Raw genomic sequence first — 12,756 nt, forward strand, 5'->3', positions numbered from 1 at the left:
ACCAGATACTGAAAGTAAATGTTCACATACTTTTGCCACTCACAGATATATAATATTGGATCATTTTCCTCAATAAATAAATGAACAATAATATTTTTGTCTCATTTGTTTAACTGGGTTCTCTTTATCTCCTTTTTGGACTTGTATGGAAATCTGATGATGTTTTAGGTCATATTTATGCAGAAATATAGCAAATTCTAAAGGGTTCACAAACTTTCAAGCACCACTGTAAAAGCTCTCATTCTGTTATTGAAAATAAATCATGAAAAAGAAAAAAATAAGGTTAATGTTCAAAAATTTGGCAAGAAGCCAGCACCTGTTCTGCACTGAGAAGAGGGAAGGTGCTAACTCACTCTGAAGCGACAACAAATAATAGATTATAGGAACAACGGTGTAACTCATCTAATTTTTTAGCACATCATGATAAATGGGCTTTGGATGTAAATGTTTAGAAATTTACACACTCTTTTAAGTATACTACAGTATGGGGCGCCGTTTGTAAAGCATGTCCGTGCTGAAAATTTCAGCAACATTTTGTCACACCGTTTGTAAAGCATGTCACTACAGTTTCTTTTTTAGTACCACTGGTTAGTACAGACATCTGTAGAACACATTTGTTGAACTTTTTCTACATTGTACTCAATCATTACAATTCTGAAAGCAATTACAAAATACCAACGAAATGGCAAAAGCGAGCTAAATAGGGTTTGTCAGTGATGTTGCTTTCAGTGTCCTCTCCTTTTTAATCTCGAACATCGATGCAAATATTGAAAAAACGTCCCACCAATTATTTGCATGTAAACAAATTGGTGATGGTCATTTCAAAAGCTGCCTACTCATTCAGCTTTGATGGAAAAGTAGCATTTAGGCTTAGTTAAAATCTGATGTCTATGGTACAATGATCAAATTCTGTTCAAGTTTTGAAGTAGACACTGCCATTTTGCTGGAATAGTGACTTGGCCTTCCAGTTACTCTCAACGCAAGAAATCCTGGTCAACATGGAAGCTGGTAAGCTGAATAATCTACAATAACACTTGTCAGTGAGCTAACTTCTGTTAGGGGCGGTCAAGACACTGTGCTTTGATGCATTCTATAGCAGAGTTATAGTGATTTTTGTTTATATATATATATATATATATATATATATATATATATATATATATATATATATATATATATATATATATATACACACACACACAGTACTGAAGCTGTATCTCTTTCATAGTATTGTCCTTAGAATTGTACCTCCTTGGTCTTTATTACTTCATGGTATTACACTGCCATTTTGAAGATTCCAAAGTTAACAATGCTAATATACCCAACAAAAGCCAATGTAAAGCTCAGACAACTTTGCTTAGCTTAATTGAAAACATAACTTTAATCATTTTGTCTTTAAGGCAGGGGTGGCGCTGAAACTCATCATACCCTCTGCAGTTCATTCACAAATCTGTGGTCTTTTACATAACACTATGATGCTTTTTGCATGCAATTTCCTATCTCAGAGCATTTTAAATTGCAAATATGGCATTTGGTAACAGGGATATGTGCTACCCAGGAATGTTAATCCAAGTGATTTATAATACATATTTTGAGAATATAAAATAGAAAAATAAATATAAAAATTGTAATCAGTGTGGTTAATAACTCATCCCACCAGCTGAGCTGTTCTTTCACTTGTCCTTAAGTGTTGCTCAGATGATGCATCCTTAGGCTGGGCATACACTGTGCGATTTTTGACCCGATTTTGACACGATTTTCACTCGTGCGACTATTTTGGAGATCGGGCCGATTTTGGGCTCAATCGTGCGTCTCGGATCATGTAGTATACATGGGGTAACGACAAGCGATTAACACCTCACGACCTCCTCCCGATCGATCGGATGAAAATCAAACATGGTTGAAATCCTGGTCGCCCATCGTGAGGCTATCGCACTGTTGAAGCAGTGTCACGAGCCAATTTACCTCAACCTGTCACACTACACATGCGCGAACACAGATACGAAAGAGAAAACAAACACTGAGCAGCACTTCCGGTCTCCTCTTCTTCACGTTTAGAGATGGGATTTATGGCTCTTTGATGGGATCCGCATCTTTGTGATCCGTTCTTTGAAAAGAGCCGTTCAAAAGACTGGCTCATTTGGCTCTTTTTTAAAATATTTATTCAGTTTTAAGAAGACAGCGTCTAAAGAAGCCAGATCCCTCTGCTTAGACAGTGACATCAATATTTCTGGACATACCTTTTATATAAAGCAACCTAGACTTACATTACTGTAACCCCTAAACTCTCATAAATAACCATTAAAAACAATGAGGGCTTCAATGAATGTCCATGCAGAACGGCTTTTCTGTAAAAAAAAAAAAGAACCCACTCAAGAACATAGTTATCAAGAACGCAAGAATATTTTATAGAAAAACACTTGTTTTACAAAAATATTTAAGTCTGAGATACAAAATAGATACAACTAGACAAACAGGTAAATAAATAAAATACACAAAAATAGAACAAACAAAATGACGATAGAATAAATTAAATGAACGTCCGTGCAAAGTAGTTTTCCCACAATATTATCATTAATATCACACAACAACATTATAAACTATCTGAAACACAGTACAGAAAAAGAACGACAGAAAGAACGGCTCCCACAGCTCGAGACTCGGTTCTCATCGTTCATGCCTAGGAGCCGTTTAAAAGAATCGGTTCGTTCGCGAACGTCACAACACTATTCACGTTGCAGTTCCGGATACAAGAATCTGGAAGTATGGAAGTACAGTGTGAGCAGTCAGATCGCATCCGAGCATCGGATCGTATAGTGTGAGAACAGGAATCGTAAGATGCGTGCTGTTTACCCCTGCGATTCACTCGTACAGTGTGAGCAGCAGCTAAATACCGCAATTGAAAAAATCGCACAGTGTCTGCCCAGCCTTTGAGGTAGTTTCGAGTCATCAATGATATTATGTAGTCCTAGATTTAATATGGGCCTGTTTTGCACTGATAAAGGCTTGCCTAATGTTCGTAACAATGACAGATAAAGCCTGGAGGCACAGTACACATACTATTATCAAAATGTTACCTGTGAAATTTCAAACAGAAGCATGCCTATGATTAACAAATGAATTAGCTACAAATATCATTTTCAGATCAGCAGTTCATGAACTACTGATCAAAGAGTTTTGTCAGCATTTTTACAGAAACTATAAGTTTCTGCAAGCATAGCATGCATTAATGGAACTTAAGTGCTGGTATTTATCATGCAGTTGAATCACTTTTGTTATAAAAAAACATTTTTGACATTTGTTAACTTAAATGTAATGAATACAAATTGGGATTTAAAAAATATAATAATAAATTAACTACTGGGTGCCATAATTGCAAATCTTTAATTCTGAGGGAAAAGGCCCCCCCCCTTTTTTTTTTAAAGAGCAACATTTATGAGTTTAGGCAAATCAAAATATTCATGTATTGATTTTGTGATAAGGAATGAAATGAAACTGACAAATAGCAAACTGAAATTTGCTACTTAATTGTCCCTAAGGAATTAAGCTTTTGTCAGATGTTTATTTTACTGTGACCAGGGAATTAGTGTTGTGATGTCTCTGCCTTTCCTAGAGTATTCCAAAAGAGTGTATCAGGGAGTTAGAGTCAAGCATACTGTCAAGGATCTGCTGGCTGAAAAGAGATCACGACAAACCAGTGGACCACGTTTTGCTGTAAGTTTAACATCTAATATGCTTGGCCATTAAACTAAACTGAACTTCAGTCTGGATCACAGTTCCCATGCATTGTCTTCCTTATTGCATGCAAACAGTCAGTTAAAACAGTTGGTATGGCTATCTGGTAACATGCATGGCTTTGCACTTTTATTTGCCCACAGGATTATCATTGTATTTTAATGATTCTTGAGTCGTTGGTCTTAGATACATGTTGTTGTTGTTTTTTTTCAATCTGGCTCTTTTCTCCGTCCCATGTGGTAATGTAAAGCCCATCAGCAAATACCAAAACATAAGCAGTAAGTAGCAAAAAGGAACACGGCAATCACATGTGCATTCACAATGAAGGCAGCAACAATAACCAACAATGGAAATGATCACGAACACCATGCCACAGCAAGTTAAGCTGCCGTTTTGGTCTGTGGTCTGCTTATGCAAAGTCAAAGTCTTGCACACCTGCCCAGTAATATTGTTCATCCTGCAGACCACAGACAAGTCTGCCATTGTTGCCCCAGACAGACTAGAATAAGGCTTTTAGACATCTTGCTGCACCAGCAATGCCAGCCTTTCATGGTTAAGTCCTCACTATTGTTTCTCAGGGGAGCCGCTTCTGTTTGCATTGCCATCTTAACTTTGGATTCATTCACGCAATATAAGAAAAGAAAAAGCCAAAATACAAGCACACAAAAAGCAGGTTACTTTATGCACAGCAGCACACGGCACGGCAGCACACAAATCATGCATAGGCATGAATAAATATCTGTCCACTGATTTTTTTTTTTATGTTAAAGGCACAAATATGACCTGTAAGAAGCATGTCAGAAAAAAAAGTGGTTTAAAATGCTTTTCATTTTATTTAAAATTCTAGGTCACTACTTCCTTAGTAAATAGCAATCCTTAATGCAAAGTATTCTATTTTAGTAAGATTATTATATTGTTGATCATCACTTAACAATTGTAGAAAATGATAGTGAGACCAATTAGTTTTATTTTATTCAAATATTGAGATATATTATTGAGGCAATCTGTAATTTTCATGTTTTGTACTGTTTGTTATTTAATGAATAAAATGCATTTATCCTTTTAAGATCTGTACAAAAAGAAAGGTAACTGCAAATATTTGTGAACATTCAAGTTTCATTGTGATCACAGAAATAAAACAATACCTGAAAAGAAGAAAAAAATTAAGAGTAAATTGAGTAAATCCAGGACAACACAAAAGTGTTTTGAGTTTCAATGGCCTTTGTAAATTCTGTGGCCTTTTAACTAAAAAGGAGAGATGGACAATCTACAGGTGTAAACAAGGTTTCAGGCCTAAACTTGACATACAGTAAAGGGAGGCACTTGCTACACTTGCTGTCTGAATATAATAGCAACAGTAGAAGAGTTAAATAGCTTGCTCTCTTATAGTATAATCCATCCTGAGTATGAGCCTAATCTTGTCATATTTACATATTATAAATGAAATTTTTGGGAAATGGATTTGATATGGCCTACTAATTGTTTCATGTATTGTTCTGTAACATAATGAAAATATTTCTTTATTTCCTCTGCCAACTTTGTTGGAGGAGGTTATGTTTTTGCCTCTGTTAGTTAGTTAGTTAGTTAGTTAGTTAGTTAGTTAGTTAGTTAGTTAGTTAGTTTGTTTGTTTGTTTGTTCCCAATGTAACTCAAAAAGTATTGAATGGATTTTGATGAAATTTTGAGGAAATGTGAGCCATGGGCCAAGGAACAAATGATTACATTTTGATGCATATCCAGATATGTATGTGGATAAGGGATTTTTTTTTATTTTGCCTGTTGCCAACATTGCTCAAAAAGTAGTGAACGGATTTTGATGAAATTTGGTATGCAGCTTTAGTATTAGCCTACATTCAACTGATTTGATTTTCATGTTGATAATATGTGGTTTGGCAGAGGCATGCACTCTACTGAGTGCACTTCTAGTTATGAACGGTTTCTGATGATCGGTTATTCGAAATGTACAATACTGTGCAATTGTCTTAAGCACATGTAAAGAAACGCCATAATAAATAAAAGAATTACATCAAACCTTTTTTTTAACAATAAAAACTTCTTTAAAGAGACGTAAACAGCACTAAACTGAACAAAATATTTGGTTGGACAAAAAATACCCACATCAGTAAAACACATCTATCATCCCAGGCACACTTTGAAGTAAGCTTAATAAGTAAGTTGGCTGGTAGGAGAATCTGCCACAGATCATGTGGAGACTTCTGACTGTCACACTTGCTACTGTTTTTTCAGCTAAACCCTGGCAGTCGGCATCATTTTATTTTTTTCTGAACAGTGGTATATTATATAACACATTAATTTCTTTACTGACTCAGAAACATTTTTCTAGTATGTTTTATTTTGCTTTGAAAAGTAATGTCTGGAAATGTTTTGGGTTTTTTTTTCCTGGCCCAATAATGCAAACATCATCAAATAAATGTCTAAAACAAACCCAGTATTCAAAGAAAAGAAACTGGGTGTCTAAGATGTTTGCATAGTACTGCATGGAAAAATAATCATTTGACTTTATCTACTTAAAAAATAAATAAAAAATATCAGAATATAAAAATAAACCTTGGCAGAAGCATCTCAGTCAATTCACTTCAATTCACTTCAATTTTATTTATATAACATGTTAAACAATGAACATTGTCACAAAGCAGCTTCATGGAAATCTGGATATAAAATTTAAATTAATATTTTTTAAAAAAATCCTTAATGGACAAGCCAGGTGTGATGGTGGCAAGGAAAAACTCCCTGAGACAACATGAGGAAGAAACCTTGATAGTGTGATTGTAAATAATTTCTTCTCTATAACTGTATATGAAAGTCAAATAGTGCTAAGTGTTAACAGGAAATTGAGTAGAGTTTTAATGTTAAGTCTATTGTATGAACCCAGACTTTTCAACTGTTCACTGATGGAGAACGATCAAAGCAATTATCACTATCAAAGCAACCTGGGCTTTGATAGTGGTTGTTGGCACTGCTGAGGTTGCTTTGACACCTCAGCAGTGCCACAGGCTGATCGCCTCCATGCCATGCTGCATTGATGCAGTAATACTTGGTTAGGGCTCCATTACCATGAACATATAAATGAACATACTTTTCAGATGCTGGACATTTCTGTATTGTAAATCCTTTTTTTTTTATTGATCTTAGGAAATATTATAATCATGTGAGATCCTGGATTTCTGATTTTCATGAGCTATAAGCCATAATCACCAAAATTAAAACAAAAAAAGGCTTGAAATATTTCACTGTACGTGTAATGAATATAGAATATATATGAAAGTTTACCTTTTTGAATTAAATTACAAAAAATTGAACTTTTTCATGACATTCTAATTGTTTGAGATGCAATATTAGTGTGAATAAGAGCCCTAGGATAAGCACAGGGTAGATTTTGTAAATATCGCAGCAGGTTTTAGAAGGTACAAGTCCACTGTAGCAAGTTAAATTATCTACAGAAAAAAAGAGTGAGACTTAAACATAAATTGTTTTTGGGAAATGCAAGTATAGTGTATCCATGTGAGACAAACCACAACAACCGAAAGTGGGTCAGAAGTGCAGAAAGCTATAAGCATCAAAAGTTCAACAACAACAACAACAACAACAACAATAATAATAATAATAATAATAATAATAATAATAATATAGAGTTGGTTACTTTGTCAGCTCACATCAGCTCTCCTATGTGTTAGCAATGCCAACACTGCTCTGTTTGGAAAGACTATTTGCATTTCATTTTTTCCCCCTCTCACCACACTAGTATGTTGTATTGGCTGTTGGCACATTTGTGCTGCATGGTATGTGTGCACTATGAACTACAGTATCTTGTGGACCATACTGCACATCTCTTCTCATCTCATTATCTGTAGCCGCTTTATCCTGTTCTACAGGGTCGCAGGCAAGCTGAAGCCTATCCCAGCTGACTATGGGCGAAAGGCAGGGTACACCCTGGACAAGTTGCCAGGTCATCACAGGGCTGACACATAGACACAGACAACCATTCACACTCACATTCACACCTACGGTCAATTTAGAGTCACCAGTTAACCTAACCTGCATGTCTTTGGGAGAAACCAGAGCACCTGGAGGAAACCGACGGGGAGAACATGCAAACTCCACACAGAAGGGCCCTCGCCGGCCACGGGGCTCAAACCCAGACCTTCTTGCTGTGAGGCAACAGTGCTAACCACTACACCACCGTGCCACCCCCATAAGATACATATTACAAGTAAAATGTCTGCCCTAGCGAGTGACTGTGACAATTTGTAAACAAATATGGCTGCTAGGTTTGTTCCATTAAATGTGTACATATAATAATATGGCTGGCTTTTTTCATGGTATATCAGATGTTTTCCATTCACTTGTCTTTGACTTGTTTGATATCATGCTAGCTGAATGGAATTTTTTTGATAGCCCACTAAATGCCAGCTAATATTATTTAAATATCTCAATCCATAAAAATCTATGTGCAATAAGGAGGAATGACACAGGAAAAAGTATTGAACAGAGTAAGAAACCCAGCCGATTGCACTAATTAGTTCTCCTCATTGTGCTAATTTGAATCAGGTGGGTTACTGCATGCTGGTAGGTTAATACTTCTACACTTTGAAAAAGAGGAACCCACCCCTGAATGCAAGTAAACTAATTATTTGGCACCAAACTGTCATGCAAGAAACATCTCATGATATGTAGAGGCAAAGAGCTCACTCAAGACCTTCACTACTAGATTATTGAGAAGCAAAGCAATGGCACTGGTTACCGGTGGATTTCTCAAATTCTAACTGTTCCTATAAACACTGCCATGAGGATCTGCACATAGAAGGAACATCACTCAACCATCAATCCAGTCAAGCACAGGAGCTCCTCACAAGATTTCTGATTGGGCAGTGAGAAAGTAGCCCAGGACCAATTGAAAAGAAAGCAGTGGGTACAATTGTCACAGAGAAAACAATATATGGTACAATGCACTACAATAGGCAATGTTTCAAAGTGCTATTTTTGGCTCTGCATCATCATCATCATCATCATCTTTTGGCTTCTTCCGTTGGGGTCACCACAGCAGATCATCATGATCCACATACTTGATTTGGCATAGGTTTTTACACTATTTTTGCATTAAAACATATTTCTGGTTCAACTATTCTCAAGAAATGCTGTGCAGACACTGGTATTAATGCAATAAAACAAGAAAAATAAATTGTATTATTATACATACAGGACACTTTTTCAATGGAATAAAAACATGTATTCTATTCCCTTCCAGTGGGTTTCCTTAATTTGGTTTGATAGCATGCAATATTGTTAGCATATCGCTTATCCTACCTGTATTACATCACTCTACCCAATGAAGAATGAGCATTGAATATGGTTTACGATATTGCATGGTTGTCAAGACAATGTGACATCACATGTGCCCTTCCTGATGCAACCCTCCCCAATCTATCCAGGCTTGGGACCAGCTCTAAGTATGCTTGTTCAACCCCGGTGGCTGGGTATTTTTACCAAATCTGCATGTCTTTGAACTGTGGGAGGAAACTGGAGCACCCAGAGGAAACCCACACAGACATGGGGAGAACACACAGAAAGGCCCCCATTGGCTGTGAGGTTCAAACCTGGAACCTTCTTGCTGTGAGGCAACAGTGCTAACCATGGCACCACCATGCTGCCCATGTTTGGCTCTGCATATGACCCTAAAATATCATAGCTACAGTAAAGTTCAGTGGCGGAAGCATCATGGTAGGGAGCTATTTCTCTTCTCATGGTACAATGGTGTTCAATATTTTTTCTTCATGTGTCATTTCACTTTATTGCACATAAATGTTTTATTTGAATATTATGATTTATTTTTCTGTGTAGTTTTAATGCCAATGTCTGCTCAAAATCTCATCTGAATAGCTGCACTGGAAATATGTTTTTAATGGAAAAATAGTTGACCTGTTGAACACTTATTTCCCACAATGTATAATCACAGGCAAACTTGGATATGGCTCATAATTTGCCTTAGAGCTATACATTTAGAGGACAAATGGGTCAAAATTTGAAAATCAAAATTGACAGACTGTTGTATATGGGTAGTTCTTCGGTAACGGAATTACATTCACAGCAAAATGTGGTAACATTTTTTTAGTTGCAGTACTCAAGCTAATGGTATAAAATACAAATTTCACACTGTATGGAGTATCTTTTGACCCTACCAAGGCACAGAAAAATTGGCTATGTTTAACTCTGAGTGCAAAATCTTGTATGAAGGAAGAAAAGTCAGGAACGTAATTACGTCAGAAAAAAACCTGACATATAGATTGGCCACTATAGGGGACACTGGTGAGCCCATGGCACATCCATGGCCAATGTATATGTGGCCAATCTATACATGGAGGAAGTGGAAAACAAAGCCTTGACCACTTTTTCAGGAGTCGCTCCCAGCCACTGGTTCAGGTACGTGGATGACACCTGGGTTAAAATCAAAACACAATGAGGTGGAAGCCTTCACAAAGCATATCAGTGCAGTGGATATCAACATCAAGTTCACTCAGGAGGATGTCAGTGGAAATAACCTAGCCTTTTTGGACTGCAGCATGCACGTCGAACAAGACAGAAGCCTTAGCATCGAGGTCTACCAGAAACCCCCATACACAGAACAGTACCTACTGTTTGTCTCTCACCACCCACTGGAACACAAATTTGGGGTCATTAGGCCCTTACAGTACAGGGCTCAGGGCTTTTCTTTCCTCATACAAGATTTTGCGTTCAGAGTTAAACATAGCCAACTTTTCTGTAGGGTCAAAAGATACCCCATACAGTGTGAAATTCCTACAATGGTAGAGGGAAAAGATGCATCAAGGAAGCACTTCAGAAGTGTAGGTATCCCAACTGGGCTTTCAGCAAGACCAGAAAAAGAAACATAATGGACAGGGAAGAAAACAGCAACGCATAGAAGAACATTGTCATTACATGCATTTCTGGACTATCTGAGAAACTCAGGAGGATCTTCTACAAACACAGCATCCCTGTACACTTCAGACCCAGTAACACTTTGAGTCAGAAATTGGTGTACCCTAAGGACAGAATACTCAAACACAAACAGGACAACATAGTGTACACAATTCAATGCAGTGAGGAATGCACAGACCTGTACATTGGGGAAATGAAACAACTGCTTCACAAGTGCATGGTTTGACACAGCAGAGCCAGTTCCTCAGGCCAGGACTCTGCAGTCTATCTTCATCTCAATAACAAAGGACACTCGTTTCAGGACTGCAATGTATGCATTTTAGCCAGAGAAGACCGGTGGTTTAAAAGAGGAGAAAAAGAAGCCACCTTCATCAACCTGGAATGACCGTCACTGAACAGAGGATGCGGTCTGAGGCTACATCCACACGACAATGGCAACGAGATGTTATTTAAAAAAATATCGCGTCCAAATGGGCAACGATCAGTAAAATATCAGGTCCATATGGCAACGCAACGCTTGCTGAAAACGATGCAATACACATGCCACACCTCTAGGGGCGCTGTAAGACGGTCCCTTCGGAGACACCAGAACAATAGAAGAAGTAAGGACGCATGCGCATAAACCATTATGCGCAAGACTTCATATTAGCCACAAAGTCAGGAAAATCTGTTCGTAAAATTACGTTATAATGACCAAATACAATGAAAAGTATTTTTCCAGTCTCACCTGTGAAAGGTAATCCCATGTGATCTCGTTTGGATGGTAAACCTGTTGGTACAATTAAACGTAGCACATGAATGAGGCATCTTTATTCTCCGCTTTGACCTATCCAATATGGTGGCGAGGATGACGTATGATTCTACGCGGAAGGCGGCGTCTTTAATGGTCCGGAATAAATTGAATGCTACACGTTGATGGATTAATTTGTTGTTCTATGCCCTTTTTGAGGAATGTATTGTAGGACCCCCTCCTAGAACTGCCACCTTATTGTGGTGGAGGGGTTTGTGTGCTTGAATGATCCTAGGAGCTATGTTGTCGGGGGCATTATGCCCCTGGTAGGGTTTCCCAAGGCAGACAGGTCCTAGGTGACAGGCCAGACCAAGAGCAGTTCACCGAAAACCCCCTATGGAGAAAAAATCCAGGACCGTGACGTCGCCCGGTAGGACGCAGCCGGGGCCCCACCCTGGAGCCAGGCCCGGGGTTGGGGCTCGTATGCGAGTGCTTGGTGGCCGGGCCTTTGCCCATGGGGCCCGGCCGGGCTCAGCCCGAAGAGGTGATGTGGGCCCAACCTCCTGTGGGTTCACCACCCACAGAGGTAGCAGTAGGGGTTTGGTGCAATGTGGATTGGGTGGCAGTCGAAGGCAGGGGCCTCGACGACCTGATCCCCGGACACAGCGGCTGGCTGTTGGGACATGGAATGTCACTTCGCTGGGGGGGAAGGAGCCTGAGCTTGTGCGGGAGGTTGAGAGGTACCGGCTAGAGATAGTCGGGCTCACCTCCACGCATAGCTTGGGCTCTGGAACCCAGCTCCTCGAGAGGGGCTGGACTTTCCACTTCTCTGGAGTCGCCCGTGGTGAGCGGCGGCGGGCTGGTGTGGGCTTGCTTATAGCTCCCCAGCTCAGCCGCCATGTGTTGGAGTTTACCCCAGTGAACGAGAGGGTCGCCTCTCTGCGCCTTCGGATTGGGGAGAGGGCTCTTGCTGTTGTTTGTGCCTACGGGCCAAATAGCAGTATAGAGTATCCGGCCTTCTTGGAGTCCCTGGAAGAGGTACTGAGGGGTGCTCAGACTGGGGACTCCATTGTGCTACTGGGGGACTTCAATGCTCACGTGGGCGATGACAGTGACACCTGGAGGGGCGTGGTTGGGAGGAACAGCCTCCCCGATCTGAACCCGAGTGGTGTTTTGTTATTGGACTTCTGTCCTAGTCACGGTTTGTCCATAACGAACACCATGTTCGAGCATAGGGGTGTCCATAAGTGCACGTGGCACCAGGACACCTTAGGTCGGAGGTCGATGATCGACTTTGTAGTCGTTTCATCTGATCTCCGGCCCTATGTCTTGGACAC

The 12,756-nt window shown here is 39.2% G+C and overlaps 1 protein-coding gene across 1 annotated transcript in view; it reads left to right on the forward strand.

The window, feature by feature from the left end:
• Positions 1-902: 902 nt before the first annotated feature.
• Positions 903-12,756, forward strand: part of si:ch211-213d14.1 (POU class 2 homeobox associating-factor 2) — a 44,189-nt gene continuing 32,335 nt past the window's right edge. The window contains exons 1-2 of the mRNA XM_060898026.1: positions 903-1,008; positions 3,614-3,714. Of these exons, the coding sequence (XP_060754009.1) occupies positions 999-1,008; positions 3,614-3,714 (111 nt within the window). The 5' untranslated portion in view covers positions 903-998. The remainder of the gene's footprint in view (positions 1,009-3,613; positions 3,715-12,756) is intronic.

The sequence above is a fragment of the Neoarius graeffei genome, chromosome 17, assembly GCF_027579695.1.
Source record: "Neoarius graeffei isolate fNeoGra1 chromosome 17, fNeoGra1.pri, whole genome shotgun sequence".
NCBI classification, from domain to species: Eukaryota; Metazoa; Chordata; class Actinopteri; order Siluriformes; family Ariidae; genus Neoarius; species Neoarius graeffei.